The sequence below is a fragment of the Argiope bruennichi genome, chromosome 5 (assembly GCF_947563725.1).
Source record: "Argiope bruennichi chromosome 5, qqArgBrue1.1, whole genome shotgun sequence".
Taxonomy (NCBI): Eukaryota; Metazoa; Arthropoda; class Arachnida; order Araneae; family Araneidae; genus Argiope; species Argiope bruennichi.
Window position 1 is genome coordinate 68,578,777 of NC_079155.1, and position 17,781 is coordinate 68,596,557.

General features: G+C 27.0%; 1 protein-coding gene across 1 annotated transcript; it reads left to right on the plus strand.

The window, feature by feature from the left end:
• The first annotated feature begins 58 nt into the window (after positions 1–58).
• Positions 59–17,524, plus strand: LOC129968943 (probable pterin-4-alpha-carbinolamine dehydratase). Its single transcript, XM_056083308.1, has 3 exons — positions 59–193; positions 14,921–15,052; positions 16,036–17,524. Exons 1-3 carry the CDS (start codon positions 116–118, stop codon positions 16,219–16,221), a joined length of 396 nt encoding a protein of 131 aa, XP_055939283.1. The 5' UTR covers positions 59–115; the 3' UTR covers positions 16,222–17,524.
• The last annotated feature ends 257 nt before the right edge of the window (positions 17,525–17,781 follow it).

Genomic DNA, 17,781 nt, shown 5'->3' on the forward strand with positions numbered 1-17,781 from the left:
CAAAAATCAAATATAGGCGTCCTATTTTGAAATTATATTTCTGTTTTACAGTGGCAACAACTGGCGTTGTTTAGTTTTGTATTTATCTTCGGCTGTTTCGTAAAAATTGATATTTATGTTTTTTTCTTTGCCGGCTAGGCGAGTGAGACTTATCTCGCCGTTGAGTAATCGCATAATTGTTCGTTTGAAAATGGTAAGTTGAAATTCATTTTATACATAAGTAAATGATATATTGATATTCTCATGCGACTTATACTTTTTAGTTTAAAACTTTGCTCTACTTTAAAAAATTATAGCACCTGTTTGAATGGTTGGTGAACTTCTCTGTATATTTCAGCTGATCATAGTAATTTTACTGTAAAATAAAGTTTTGTCTCAATTTCAAAAATGATTTTTACATTTATTTTTATTTAAAAAATAGTCTGTAAGTGGTCTGAAGTGTAAGCCAAGTTCCATTTCATACATTTTTCTAATCTAGAAAACCATAAGAGATAAAAACCTGTAATTTTTTTTTCAGACATAGCGTGTTATAATAATTATATGTTAATTTTAAGTGGCTTTATAAGAATCGTTTTGTTATTTTCAAATACATAAAAGTTATTGAAAAAGTAAGTGTAATATTATGATTTGATATAAATATAAAAAAAATAGTGGTTAGTTACTTGTATTTAAAAACAATATTTTAATTTGTATTTAAAACTATATAAATACTGGTTTTAATGAAATCAACTGTGTAACAGATGCATTTTTTTAAAAATTATTTTGTTTGCTTTAAATGATGTATTCAAATGTGAATTTTTGCTCAATTCAAAATTAGCATGTGTTTGAGCATGTGTTTTTTTAAAAATTTTTTATTACTAGAAATAATAAATTTGTGTAAGTGCTGTTTACAATTAAATGTCAGCAGTAAATAAAAATGTATCATTTTGTCCATATATAATGATTCCTAACCTCTCATTATAATGTGAGTATCATGTCATCAATTATATAAATGCTTTCATTTAAGAAGTGAAGAGATTGCTGCTGATTTGCGAAACTAATTTAAGAGATTGAATATTACAATTATCATTTTTTTCCCTTGTATTTAAGTCATAACATGCTTCTATAGAATTCATGAGAATATTTTTCAACTCATAGTTTTGTATTTTTTAAAATAGAAAAATGTCAAAAATTTATGAATGATTTTTATACCACTAATATATAAAAGGGTGCAATAGATCAAAAAGGCCTTAAATCTGTAGAAAATTATATTTATGGAAAAAATCATGATGGTTATTTTTACAGGTACCCAACATACTTCTTTCAATTGTGTCAGTACAGTAAAATTACTTTAAGCTACTGTTTTTATGAGCAGCATTTTAAATATATTTACTGTTTATAAAGTTTTTTTTTTTTTTTTTGCATAATATCAAAATTATCATCTAATTCTATTAATATCATATTTATTTAATTTTTCCTCTATTCTAAATCTATTTTAGAATTCAAAACTATTTTATCAAGTCTAAATTTATTTTAGATTTATGTTTTTGGTAACACAATTTGTTAAGTTAAAATTCTGTCAATTAATTACAGATCCTAATGGAAGATTTATTTAATATTTATATTAACAGTAGATTAATTTTTCAGTTGTAATTCTTATGATTGCATCACAGTTCAAAATTTAATTAATTGTTTCCAGTAGTTATAATTAATAAAGGCTCCACTTTTCTTGGAATTTTGCTTATAAAATTTGATCATAATTTCTTACTATAAATACTTTTATAAAATGAATCTTGCATTAAAAAGTTTATAAAATTTTATTTAATAGTAGTTCATGAAATATCATTGAATGATTAATATTAGGTACATTTCTCAAGGTCTTTTATATGGTCACTGAATTAAGGTTCGCTCATCATAAAATAGATTGGAATATTAATTCCTTTAAAACCAAGGTCCTGAATCTAAATTGTAGCTCATGCTAAAAATGATCTGGAAATTTTCAGATATTGATTCTAGTACAAATGTTTGCCTTGCTATCTTATTTGAAAAACATGAGATACATTTCCTTACAACCTATGGTAAATTTTATCAATGAAATGATAATCTTTAAAATTGGCTTGAAACACTTATTTTATTTTACCTTTCATCCTTAATCTTTTAACCATAATACCATAATTAGAATTTTATGCCCCCCCCCCTTCTCCTTTAATCTGCGTATTTTGGAGCTATACAATCATTGAAAATGTATAGCTACATATTATTGTAGGGAAAAAAAGAAAAAGAAAAATTATCACTTTTGAAATTGTTGTGTCAAAAAATTGCTTAAAAATAAGTTAACCATTAAAAAAAACTAAGCATTTTATCACCTTTCTTAAATTTATATAGAATTTATATAGAATAGAATTTATATACAATGATTTACCATTCATTTTTATGTTATTTTGATGTTACAACTCATTTTTATGCTAAAATGAACCTTATTTCAACAAAGCTTTGATGTCACTTAGTTTTATAAACTAAATAGCAAAGTATAAAACTGATGAATGATAGTTTTTCTTTGATTAATGGAAAGGATTATTTTAGTAATTAATGACTTTTTATCAGTCATAAAGAGATTTATAAACATATTAAGCAAGTACAAAAAATAAATAAATTTCAATAATTATCAATAAGTAATTTTCAAAGATACCTGAAAATTTTGTGCACATTATTAGGATTTTTTTTTTTTTTTTTTTTTTTTAACCTAGAACACCTGCTTTCTCTATGAATAGGATAGTTGAGATAGAAAACATCAGACAACATGAAAATATTTTTGATAAAACACACTGATAACAGGTTTTAGGAACCGCTTATTAGATCTTTATAAAGAAATGCAACCTCCCTTGCATATTAAGTTGGGATTAATAAAGCTGATTCTGAAAGTAGAGATTGGAAATGGGACTCCATTTAAGTATTTATCAACATAACTTCTTGGGAAAAAAAAATGAAAATTGGATGTTTATTATGACCACAGATCAGGGAACTAATGAAAGATCAAAATATGTTGAAGGATGCATGATTCTTATTGAAAGATGAATTTGAATTAGGGTTAAAAAGTTTTTCATTTTTTTTTTTTTTTTTCCTTTTTTTTAGGGTTAAAAATTAAAATATGTGTAATAGCTAAGCATCATGGGATAATAACATATATCTTTAGGGTGCAGAATTCAAAATTAGATCTTCTTTCAGAAAAACTTGTTTCAAATAGAAACGATAATATTGATTCTAATTTATTTATTTTTAACTTTCGAGTGTGTAAATTACATTAGGTTTCAAGATCATGTATTTATAATTTTTATATTCCATACTTTATTGTATGAAAATAAGACAAATTAATATACATTTCATTGATTTTTATTTATTAATATGTGTTTTGTAGAACTTGAAATCAATGCATGATAAATTCATTTGATTGACAAATTTGTAAAGTTTCAGAATGGAGTGTGATAAAAAATCGTATCGTATTTGTAAATTTTCATATTTTATATTGATAAAATCACTGAATGAAATTTACAAAGCTGCTGCTTTTTTCGTTTTCTTTTTTACCTGTGTAGTTGTCGAACTTAAATTTATTTCACAAAACATAAATTGAAAAGTTAACATGAAAAATTAACCAGTTGTAGGTGTCTCCCGAAATCCTCACACCTGTTCTACAGTAAAAGTAGTGTAGAGTGGGAAATGAAAAGTTTTGGCCGGGAAAAACAAAAATGCCATGAAAATGAAAAGATTTTACATACTAAAAATTAAAATTAATAAATTCGAAGCCATTTTTTTTTTTTTCTGAAAAAGGATCAGTCCCCTTTCCCCGCTATTATTTCGAAAACCACTATCGTGGAACAACAGGATTAGGTATTTGGAAGTGCTATCAGATAAAAGATTAGCCATAAAAACATAAAGAAATCAATATGGAGAAAACTCAAGTTGTCGACCAAATGCACAGGAAAAATAACCTGGAATTCTGCAAAATATCAGAGCAGGGCACATATTGCAAATGCAGAAAATTATCAGAAATCATTTCTGAAAGAACAGAAATTTATCAGTATTCAGGTCTTCTTCCCAAATAATTTTTTTTTTCCTAAATAAAAAAATAATAATAAAAAAATGGTTGAAAAATTGCAATGCGGTTATTAGAGATACTCTTGCCTGTTGTTTTACCTTCAAGGAATGAAAAATGGCGAAGGCAGTGCTTCGTAATATCATCAGGGTTCACTTTTCCCAGTTAAAGCCATTCTCCCATTACATATCATCCAGTATTGGAATAAAAGAATTAATTAAGTAATTAATTTGGATACTTTATCTACATAGTTATGATTTTTTTTTTTGAAATTTTTTTTTGCTATAAATACTGAAAAGGTATATAGATGTGATATTATTAAAGACAAAAGTAATAGTTTGGAAACAACGCACCTAATATTTTTTTTTTTTTTTTTTTTTTTAATTCTTGCAACATTCTTTTACTCTTTTAATCTTGAACTTAGGGTGTCGTTCGACCCTTACCACTGCCAAAAACTAACAATACTAAAACATTTGATGCATAGAACGAATAGTCAGACGTTTATACGTTAAGCGCGCGATTTGGAACTTCTTACTCAAAAAAGCCCTGCTAAATGACACTGATACACACCTGCATATTAGTTTCCTTTGATGACCTGCTTGTTCGCCTAAATTTTGGCTTTCCTATCTGCATATTTATTAATATGGAATGCATTGATTTAAAATTTCACCTTTGTTTTTGGTAAGATTGAAAAATATGAATTTAATGGAATTAGTGTTGTGGAAATTATCGCGCGTGCAAATAAAAACAATACGTATGCTATCAAATTAAAGCAGAAGATTGAATGATTTGATGGAAAAATGACATTAATTTGAATTTCATCAAGTTCGGTTAGAAACTGTTTATTTGTTTAAAAAAGCAGATAAACAAACATTCATTTCTCTCTCTTTCTCTGTATTAGAGAGCAAATCCCCCCCCCCCTCCCTTCATCCATCCAGTACGGGTTGTTAGATTATTTGGTGAAAAGGAAATGATTGCCATTTCCTAAGTACTTCATGATGGCTATCGGTGAGTGGGGTCTTGGGGTTTAGGATTATGATTTCCTGGAATATTTTTGAAAGAAAAATGTCCTACATTCGTGTTACTTATTGAAGAAATCTTTTTCAGAAGGGGATACAAAACGTTAATTCTGTTTCCTAATGAATTCTTCCATTTGTTTAAATTAATTTGTGTCTTGCATAAACTTCTAATTCGTATATTCCAAAGATGTAAATCGAACTTGATATGTCAATTGATAACTTTTGTATAATTTTGTATGGTAACCTATTTATATAAGATTAAATAACTGTTGTGTAAGTTTGCAGAAAGAGATGATGTTAGCCTTTCATTAATTTTCAACTTTGTAGGGGAAAAGCTTTTTTAAAAATATACAGTATTTTTATTAATTATAATAATAATAGATGAAATATACTATAATGATAAGTTTTTGAATCAAAAATTGAAATTCATCCATTTTACTAGTTTCTTTTATGAATTTTTGCTTTCGCACGAATATGCAAGTAAGTGATCAACCTGATTTGTTCCAAGATTTTATGAAAACTTAGGAATTTAATAATAAATCCATTTGACAAATTTCAGACTTAGCCCAAAATTTGAGACTTGGTGTAGAGACCGAGCACAAATTTCATCCTTCTAGCTTTGTAGCAGTTTTGAGTTTTTATACTTGTTGGCAGACAATCCAGGCCACCCCCATTCTAGTGGCATTTTTTTTTTTTTTTTTGACGATTGTGGATTTTTTTTTTATATATACTTCATATATGAGAAAACAGAACATTAGCAACTATGATCTTCATTTTTGATTGTACTTTCTTTGCTATGCTGCTGATAAGAAAAAATATGACACATGAAAAATATGTCTTATCATTGTGCAGAGTTAAGTCTGATGAGATGCTTATAACATTTCCTGCTAAAACTGCTTTGTTTCTAAATCGCACAAGATTGAAGCGATAATGCACGAAGTGTGTAACGTGCATATAATATAGAGGGAAAAATAAACCTTCAGTTTCAGTTCTTATATTTTTTAGATAAATTCCTGATAGGAAGATTACCTATTGCCATGGTTCTCATTACACGATTTTTGGAAAATTCGTGGAAATTGGAAAAAATATAGTTCTCCAATCATGGCCCCTAGAACCTAAAACCACTCTCTACTCAAAAGCTATATAGCGAAAAATTATCAATGCATAAAATGTTTTTTGTTGTTCATAATGTTCTTTGCAATCATAAAGCTTCACATTTCTCTTTGCAAAATTTGCAAAAATATGCTTATTTTTAAATTTAGAGAGACTAATTTGAAATTTAGATGAAAGCATTTATTTTGGAAATAGAAATTTATGCAATACAAAGAAACTTTCATATGTAATTATTTGTCTTGTAGCACATCATCTTATCATCATTACTTCATAGAAATTTGTTAATCATTCATCATGCTGCTAAATTTAATTAGTTAAAAATTGCACCGTCGACTTTATAAAGAAGAGAAGGGAAACTGAGAATTTAAGATATCGAGAAAGAAGAAGAAACTGAGCATTTAAGATATTGAGAAAGAAGAAGAAACTGAGCATTTAAGATATCGAGAAAGAAGAAACTGAACATTTAAGATATCGAGAAAGAAGAAGAAACTGAGCATTGAAGATATCGCAGAAAAATACTGGAAGGCCGAGCATGAAAATAAAATTTTTTGCTTGAAGAATAATAAATTCAATGACAAGAAACGTTTGATATGCTGAAGATTTATGCTATAGGTGGTTATCAAAATAATGGAAACACCTGTGAATAAGAGTGACATTTTTGAATGCGCTTCCTAAGCATTAAAATATAATAATAACCACCAGTTTTTTTAAATAAATAGCGATATATATATATTTGTAAGGGAAAAGGAAAGGAAAGCTCAGTGAAAGAGACCGACGGGTATTGAAGCGGATTGTAATATCTAAAAAGTGAACAACTGCGGCAAAAGTTACCGCAGAGCTCAATACCCATCTGGATTCTCCAGTGTCAGTGATTACAGTTAGAAGGCACCTTCATAAACAGAACATTTATGGCAGAGCATCAATTCCCAAGCCACTTGTCACAGATGTTAATGGTAAACGTCGTCTACAGTGGTGTCACACTCACAAAACTGATCGATTAATAAGTGGAAGAAAGTAATATGGTCTGACGAATCGTGTTTTGTACTTATCCCTACAACAGGACGGGTGCACGTTTGGAGGACACCTGCACAAGCGTATGATCGTGATTGTCTCCTTCCAACTGTCAAGCATGGAGGTAGATCTGTCATGATATGGGCGGCCATGTCATCGTGACCCTGAAAGAAAGAATCACTGCGGAGAAGTGTAGAGAATTTTTAGTAGACCAGGTTGAGCCTATGATGTAAACTTTGTTTTCTGCAAGAGATGGAATTTTCTAAGATGATAATGCACTTATCCATGCAGCGAGACTTGTCCAATCATGGTTTGATGAACACGAAGATGAATTTAAACATCTGTCTTGGCCCGCATATTCACCCAACCTTAATATAATGGAACCCTTATGGTCTGTTCTAAGCATTCAATACGGAATCGATATTCTCCACCGGCATCTCTCCCAGAACTTTCACAATATCTCCAGAAAGAATGGTACAATATTCCTCTAAACACTTTTCGACACTTGTATGAATCGATTCCTAAGCGAATCCAAGCGTATTACATGCCAAAGGTGGTTCTACACCCTATAAATAAAGGATTCTTTATAAATTAAAGATTTTTCCATTATTTTGATAACCACCTGTATATGTTATGGTAATGCCGATCTAGTAGTAAAAATATCTAAACGTCGTTCTCTGAATTCCCTGAATCCTTCTAGAAAATACAATAATACAATAAAGCGGTACAGTAATACAATAAAGCGGTAGATGTAAACCGCATAAAAGAAAACGCGCAAAGAAAAAAAAAATATGCCGGAACTTCACATATACTTATAACAAATGATTTTTTGCAACATATTAAAGAAAAAAAAATTATACTGTGAATGGAACCAAATATCGCATGAAAAAGGATCGTACAAAAATAGATTTCACTACATGTTTAAAGAATAGTTTAGTGATTATAAACTGCAGAATCCTTATAATTGACATTTTGGTTTACTTTTCAAATTATTCTCATGTTGCTGTACGAACAGTCCATCCAGAACTTAATATTCCAAAACCGAGAGTTAATTTTTAAATTAGGTTAAATAGGTTTTTATTTATTAATTTTTGAATTTTAAAGTGTTATAAAAATTGTTTTTGTGCGATAATATGCTAATTCATTGAAAAAAAAAAAGAAATCTAAAATTTATTTGGTTTTTAAGTAAAACTCCAATGGGAAATTTGGAAAATCCTTTCTTAAAGAACACCTGCAACCCGATTGTCAGATTTTGTATCTTTAAATTAAATGGTCACTCTTACAGAGGGTTTTGCAGCTAAATAATTGCATGTTTGTTTGTAAATATTATTATATTTTTTACTAAATTATAGGGCAAACCTTTTTTTTTTTTCCCTTGAAATTTCAAAAAAAGTAAATATAGGTAGTATATACAATTAGTACAGGAAATCTGTTCAATGGGTGTACAGAGAAAAAATCCTCCAACGGGCTCTGTGAGGAGTAATAGCGCTTTATTCTACACGAAACAGTTAAAAACATAGTATACTCAAAATACTACTAGCAGAATTATACAACGCAAACAGACGAAAAAATAGCAAATTATAAGTAAACCATCGCAACAACACAAAGGTTTCTGGGAGAACTCACTGGTAATCAACCCTCCTGAGAGATTTTTCTTTTGATTCGACCACTGACTGACTTCAGCTCTGTCTTTCGATTTTTTTATATGTATTTTTCATAATGGACCAAAGAAGCTTGTAGAAGAATATTGTATCTTCGCTTCAAGTCTAGATATTGCCAAAATTTATGAAAATACTGACAGACAGACGGTCAATCTTTTCACGGTTTGGTTCCAAATTTGATATATATCTAAACTTTGGATGTTAAACCTGCATGTCAAATTTTATCCTTTCTTCTCTTTTAGTTCCATAATTTTCCTATTAAGTTATATTCGAACAGCTGGACAGACAGATTTCTTCTGAGTGAATTTCGTACAAGATTTGATAAAAATCTAAAAATTCAGAGTAGAGACGATGTACCAAATTTCATTCTGTCTAGCTTAAAGTATTTTTGAGTTATCGTGTTCATAGACAGGCATAATTTCAAAAATGTGCTTTTTTGATGCAGGAATTTCTGACAAGTAGAGGTTCGTCAAAATCTCGTGTTTGAATTTTTTTTTTAACGGTTAGATTATTTTCTCTTTATATACGAGGAAATAATTAGTGGGAATGGTCTCCCTAAAAATTTATAGCATACTCTCTAATAAAGGTGTTATCCGAGAGAACGCCTTCCATGGCACTGGCGTACAATAGTTACGTAATATTAAACTTTGGTGTGAATTTGGCATTTTTATTGAAACTATCATGTGATCCTTGGCGAGTTATTTGGCGATTTATCCTGGATATGCTATTAAAAGTATCCGGAAATTAAATTTGTTTTTTAGACGCATTTTTCCGAACCATTTAAAACAAAAATTTGACACAAAACTGCACTTGTAATCACAAAATGACATACCTCATTTCATATATTTAAGTCATTGCATTTTTTGTTTGTTTGTTATCGCGTATAGTTACTAAAAGCACTGACCGACAGACGGCCAAATTCTTGTTAGATTTGGTTCAAACGTTTGTACATGTCTTCACTATGTTAAATCTTCGCCTATATATATTAAATCTGTATATCAAATTTTACCCAAATATTCTCTTTGTTTTGTAGTTATTGTTTAACTTATATTCGAATAGCTGAACAGAGAGACTTCCGCTGAATGCATTTTGCTGAAGGTGTGATAGAAATCTATAAATTTGGTTAAAAAAAACTGTAAACCAAATTTCATCCGTCTAACTCTAAGCGTTATTGAGTTATCTTTGTCACAGAGAAACATGCATTTTCGAAGAATACGTTTTTAGAACTCACGAAGATCTAAAACGTAGAGATTCGTCAAAATCCCGAGTTCGAATTTTTTGATGATTATGATACTTTCTCTATACTTCATATACGAGAAAATAAATATGTATAATTTGTCTGCTCTGAGTTTTCTCACATTTATTTTTTTATATTGTTCTATACAACGTAAAATAATAATTTCTCGTAAGATTTGGAGATCATTTTGCCATCACAGTTTCAGACGATTTTTAATTAAATAAAATGATCTTGTAAAAAAAATATATTCCCCGATCACTAAAACTTGTTTATTGTTTGCTTTTTAAATTAATATTTGTTTGTTTCTATATTGTTTATAGAAAAAAAAAGGAGGAAAAGGTTAAAATTTTTTTTTTTTTTTTTTTTTTTTTCCGTCTGCGAAACTTTATTTTTTGAACTTGAACGTTGATGCATCACTATTATGCAGCTGTATGGAGATTGATGTGGTTGTTGAAGGATGTAAACACACCTGTTAGTCTACTTTCTATGTTTACTTCTGAAATGATATATGCTGCTACCATAATTCAGCATCAAAGTGGGCAACAAACATTTATCTTGAACAGTATACGTATGTCAAATTCCTCTTCGTAGTTGAAGCAACAAGTTAATAAATCCGATTTTTTGAAAGCGGAAATTAGTTTAAGTCGGTATTAATATTCATAAAGCACTCTTGTGAAATTTTACATTATTAAAAAAAATTATGGAATATATTTTATTAATTTAAAATCCATCTCATTTCCAACAAATTGTGTACACTCAGTATTTTAAAGACCTTTTATTCTTTATATATGTCGGGCTGAAAATAGAATTATAAAATAAAAATTGTTTACTTAATTTATGTAGTAGTGGAATAAGTTGGCATAAAATTTCATATAAACTAAGTTATACTGCCCGATCTTCCCAATTACTATATTTAGTGTGAAATTTCACACTAAATATTGTGTGAGTTTAGTGTTTATTGATCTCTTATCTGTTTATTGATCTAAAGAAAAAAGAATACTCTCTAATCTCTTAGAAAGGGAAATTGCTGAAATTGTATATAAACCGAATACACTTGCACAACAAGATGAGCAAGTCAATGACTTTTTTATTAATAAAATCTAATTTTTTACTAAAAAGCTATAATGATAAAACTTATTAATTGAAAGAGTTAGAAGCAAAATTTCCTTCGAGAAACACAAGATTTTTTTAATATATAATTAATAAATTTTGCAGTTATTTAAATCCTAGATTTGTTTACTTAGGTTCTTAACCTTTTATCTTTCTAGAAATTACTACGTTGATGGAATGGTGGTGTAATGTTTTTCATTAAGAGTAGGGTGATAAAGTAATTTTAGATATGCAATGCTTTTGTAATATTTTTCATTAAAAAAAAAACTGTGCAAATATTACAAAATAAAATTTAGTAACAGGTATCATGAATGTTTGCAAAAAATATTCAACAATTCCCGATGCTATTCTACGTTTATATTTGTATAAAATTGGATACTTTTTTGCCCAATTCAGTAAATTTAATTTTAAGGCATAGTTCTATAATCAAAACTTTATATTGGTACTTATTTTTCACTAAAGTTATTTAAAAGGTGCATATTTTTTTAAATAAAATTTGATTTCTCATCCTGTGTCCGGGTTTTTATCTATCTGCGTTTATCTGAACGCGAGGACTCAAAAACCGAGCCAACTAGATAAAATAAAATTCTGTATGCGATCTTTACACCAACATTTTTGATATATATACATTTTGTATTCAGTTGATTAATTGAAAAAGACCACTATTGTTAGAAGCTAAATACAAAAGCGGTGTTATGTTAGTTTAAGAAAAAGCCGAGAAGAGAAGTCTCTTACTTTTTTTTACTTATAAGTTTTATGAAATGTAACTATGTCTCAAACATCAGAATTATATGAAATTCTGTGCTGTCAAAATCTATGTTTGTTAATTGTTTTGCAATGCATACCAATAAGTTGACCTGATTTTTTGAATTTTAAGTCAGATAAGATTTTAGATCCCAAGGAGAAAGAGAAGGTTAAGCCAAGAAAAAAGAAAATCAGGACCGTTAAAATTAATTCAGTGTCTGGTCTTTTGCCTTGAAATCATTGATAATCGAACATACTTGTGATGTGAAAATAAATAGATTTAATTGTATTATAATCCTGATCTACCATTATTCAATAAAATAAGATGCCATATCCTATATAAAATAAAAATTTGAATGGAAATTTTTTTTAAAAATCGATTGGTAAAATAATTAAGATTAATTAATCAAATGATATTAATCAATTTAAATTTATTGAAAATTAAAAGCTAGTTTTAAAAATCACCAAATTGGTTAAAAATTAAATTTAATACTTATTTTTTAAAATTATTTATTAACTAATTATAAATTAAAAAGAACAAATTAATTATTAAAATCTAGGACAAATTGTGTAAAGCTAGGACTTCTCATTTAAAAAAGGATCAACCACACACTTAAGTCACACTGTCACTTTATGTCAAATAAATGCGGCTTAGCAGCAAAGAATTCATTTACCGAAAACTGCTTAAATGTCTCTACTTGATTCTTTTAAATCTCGACCAATAAACGAGTCTATCAGATTAGCGCGACCTTGATAACCTATTCTGATGAAATCTGTTCCGAGAATTTCTCCGTTTATTCTGTGAATCAGCGGTACACTCGACGTGCGGTCAACTTGTCCTTTTTGAAATCTTGAGTAAGTCGCTGCATTTTCCTAATTTTTATGAATGCAATGAATTATTTGACTGATTATAAAAAAAAATCATACTGCAAGCTTGTGTTATTAATTTCTTAACTTATTTTATAATTAAATACGATTTGAACTTCTGAAATATACTCTCTTGCTGATTTTAACAAAATCCATAGAATAGATGAGTTTGTGGAATTATGCACAATTTTTGTTTTCAGTTATAATCCAAGAATAAATTAATTTCAATTTATAAGTTTAAGACATGGTAATTCGATGCTGTATAGTGCAAAAGCACGTCGTTTAAACAATTAAAAGTAAAATCTAAAAAAATTCTATCATAAAATTTCTTTAAAAGTAGTTTTCTAAATAAAATTAATTCTCGTTAGGACACTATCGCATTGAAATTCAAAAATTATTTGAAAATTCTCACTATTATAAAATATTTTAGATAAATTTTATGGAGACTTGAATTTATAACTTTATCGTATCTAATGGCGAGAAAATATATTAGGGTTTTATAAATTAAATGTCGTAGAGGATTAAGAACTGTAAATTGGATTACTTAAGAATTTTTTTTTTTCATGCTGTTCTGTAATTCGGTACCTAGAATCGATATCACACTATCTATTTATAAAGAAAAGGTAGATTCTGCGCATTTTCATATTTATGATTTTTTTATATATACAGAGTCATGTTTCTCATAATTTTAGTTATATTAATATCCCGTCTTAAATACCTATTTCAAGATGAACTCGTTATTTTGATCCGCAATCCAATGATGGGGATGAAATTGAAACATACTGAATGAAAAGACATTTATGAAATTTAAATGTGCACTTGCATTCATTTTTATCATAGACTATTTATCTTACAGTTTGTTTTTTTTCAATTTAGTTGATAAGATTTGAATTAATGAATTTCCAGTGAAATATTCTAAACATTAGATTTATTTAAGCCTTATATAGTCTAATCAGTCTTAAATTAAAATCTTTAAAACTTTTTTTTCTTTGCAAAATAATTTTTTTTTTATATATCCTCCAGAGTTATTTTCGACAACATATACTCATTTAAAATTTTTACAATTAGGAGTAAATATTTACTTCACTATTTGATTCTTCTCTACAGTAACATTGCCTATCATATTAGAATATCAACATTAAACTAAAATCTTTAAAACATTTCAATACAGATAAAATTTATCATAACAACAGCTTTTATCATTATTAATCTTATTAGAATTTAAGCCTAAATTCGTTTATACAGAAAAGTAGTCATAATGGTTTCTGTGACGAAATAGTGGCATGATTTTTTAGGTGCAGTGAAAACTTACAAAAATAAAAATTGTTGACATTAGTTGATATTTAAGCATAGATAATTTGATTTTTTTTATCATGCTTGTGTGTTTCTTTATCATGTTCAGATGTAAATCATTTATAATCGTTACAAAATAATAGCTTATATAAGTGGTAGTGTTTTTTAAATTTTTAAAATTCAATCCTTTTTTACTTCTTTGTTTCATTTTGGATTAATTACTTCACAGAGACCATAAATACATTCATTCCATTTCCTAATAAAAAATTTAATTCAGTTAATTTTTAGTAAAAACTTTTACAAGAAAATTATAAATAATTTAAATACTGAGTGTGAACTATTAGTAGCAAATTTTTTTTAGAATCTTGTTTATATTTAACCCTGTAGAAGAAAATATATATTTTGTTAATGCTATTTTTAATTGAAAATTAAATTTTCTGATAAGATTTTGAAAAAAATTACATTTATTTAGACCTGCCCATATTTTGCTCCTTTTTAAAATTTGAAAATAATATGAAATTAATTTTTCAGTGCATATTCAGTTAAAATCATATTTTTGAATGATTAAATGCAGCCAGAAGAAAACTTTTATTTTTATAGATCGTCATTATTACTTTTCTTATATGAAGATTTAATGAATATTAATAGGAATGTGAATAATCTCCCAACAAATTTATGGAAAATGGCATTTTATATTGCAGTTTATATATTAAGTTATGCTAAATTAAATGTGTTATATATGATTTGTGATCAAAACAAATTGCATCATTGTTACTAATTTTGGTTTCATTTTTAGTCTCAGCCAAAGATGAAACTTTCCGATGAAGAAAGATTAACCAAAGTTTCTCCTTTGTTAAATTCTGGATGGTCAATGGTTGAAAATAGAGATGCTATTTACAAAGAATTCCTGTTTAAAAATTTCAATGAGGTATTTTATGCTCTATATTTTTCAGATGTCAAAGTTAAATGTTGTTCTTTTTTTACTGCACATTCACTGTGGGAAAGGAATATAAATGGAAAATGGAATATTATGATGGGGAGTTGGAATATTTTTGATATTATTATCTTTTATTTTATTTAAACTATTTTTGTTATATTGTAATAGGGGATTAAAGAAGTGGAAAGAATTTGATATTGCAAAACTTAGGTTACTTTTTCCTGCCTGGTTCCTTTTAGGATAAAAGAATAAGTGGAAAAAATAGATAAACCCTTCATACTCTCTTAATTTAAAAAATTCAAGTGCTTTTTTTTTTTATATTTACAAAATAAAAAATCATGATTTATCATCATTAAATATGAATCACATAATCATTTTATTAATTTTCACTGGAAAAAAATTTATGCAAACTTTTTAGTAATCTATGGTATATTACTATTAATAAATATAATAGTATTTATTTATATTATATTTCTAAAAATTTCTTTTTGCTTATTCTATTTATTACAGTCATAGCTTGCATTATAAAATTAATTTGGAGGTTGATTCATATTTTTTTTTTTGTCCTGAAAAATATAAAATTTTTGATAAAACCAAATAGCTTTTCTTAAATTTCATTGATTAGTTCCTGTAATGTAATTTTTTGTACTGAAATAGAATTTATATTTAATAAGTTTTAAATACAAATCTTTTGTTATGAAATATATAAAGATGAAGTTGGCTTTTAGAAATTCTGAGCAAATAATAGATAGAATTATCTGCAAGGTTTATAGTAGGTTCATTAAATTGCTAACAACTTCTGAATTAAAAATATTTTTCATTATTAATTTGTATTCACAGATGAGTTATAAAAAAATTGCTCAAAATTTTTAATTAAAAAAAACTGTAGGAGAGAACTTTTAAATAATCATATTGTAATTGAAAAAAAACCTTTGAAGTAGGAAATGTGATTAAGAATAATTTTTCTCTTTCAGGCATTTGGTTTCATGTCTCGAATTTCCATGCAAGCTGAAAAGATGGATCACCATCCAGAATGGTTTAATGTTTACAACAAAGTTCAAATAACCCTGAGTAGCCATGATGTTAGTGGTCTGTCAGATAGAGATGTACGCTTGGCAAATTTCATTGAAAAAGCTTTTGAACCTTTTAAAGCAAAATGAAACATGTTAGTTTGCAATTCCATGTTATTAATGTTGCATTTTCTGTGTGTCTTATTACAAATATATGTGCCTTGATGTATTTCATTGTTTGAATTACTGATACAGATATTACTGCATATTGCCTTAATTTTGCACGCTCTTAATTATTTTCCCCCTTGTTTTATATTTATGATACAAATTTTTAGGAAATGCTTGTTGCAGTGATTGTTTACAAGAGTAGTATGATGCGTTAAATTCTAAAATTAGGATTGTGTTACTAATATTTGTGTCTTGTTGTGCTTGGTGTTTTACATGTTATTACAATAATTTATAAAGACAAATATATTTCTTATCATCAAAATATATAGTTATATTTAATGTCTAGTTTTTTATGAACTACTTGACAAAATTGGCACATATTTTAAATAAATTAATATTTTTAATTTGTGGCAACATATTATTACCTTAATGTGTGAAACATTATTTTACATTTTTGCGAGGAAGGTAGTGCAGGTCATAATTCTGATAATCTTATCTGAAATATCTTATTAAAGCATAAAATATAATTTTATTTTATACTTTTTCACCTATCTCATGATAATTTTGTGTAATAACGAGGTATTTTATAAAATAATGGATTTTGTTTTGTTTTAGTGGCAAGAAATGTATTTTTCAGTGCAAATAGAAAAAAAAAAAGCTTCTATTGTTCGTATCTAAATGTGATTATGCAGATGTTTTTATAAAGCAGTAGTGCTTAATAATTCTGAATTCATAATGCAATGATTGTTAGATTTAAAAAGAAATATTCTTGCATATTGTTATTTGAAAATTTTACATATTTAATCTGTTTTGTTTTCATATATAATTCATTGTTAATATCTTAAACATATCAGTTTTACTTCTTTGTTTTGAAAATAAGTCTATTGTATGTTTTGAAATTTATTGCTCATACATTGCTTTATATTTCATGCATCCTTGAATCCTTAGCAGATATTATTGATTTTATAAATATCTCCTTTAAATTGTATATTTGTAAAATGTATATAGCGCTGCTTAGGTGTATAAATTTATTGTCGATTACAAATTGTTTTGTAGTATTTTTTTTAAATTGTTGTTTTATTTTTAATTTCATTTACAAATTATTCAATCCCATAAAGTTTTAATTTTTCTCAAATCTATTATTTTTCAATATTAATTATGTAAAATTAAATTTGAAAGTTATGGCAAGATATAGAGAGAAAGCAAAAAAGAAACTTCTCATTTATTTAATGTTTATTATATATAACTTATATTAGTATCAAATGCAAAATTATTGCACTACTATTTATTTAATAATGAAATTAAAGTGTTGTTTCATTTTTATACATTTTATGTTGAATAGAATACTTGTTAATGTGTAAATTGATAAATGCGGCAAAAAATTTTATGTGCCAAATTCTTAAATAAACTATAAAATAATGTTGCTTCCTTTGATTTTCTTTGGATTTCCTATTTATTATATATTAACATTTAAGAAATATTAAATATAAAAATATCTTGAATATTCAAAAGAAAGAAAGAATGAATATCAACTATCTACAG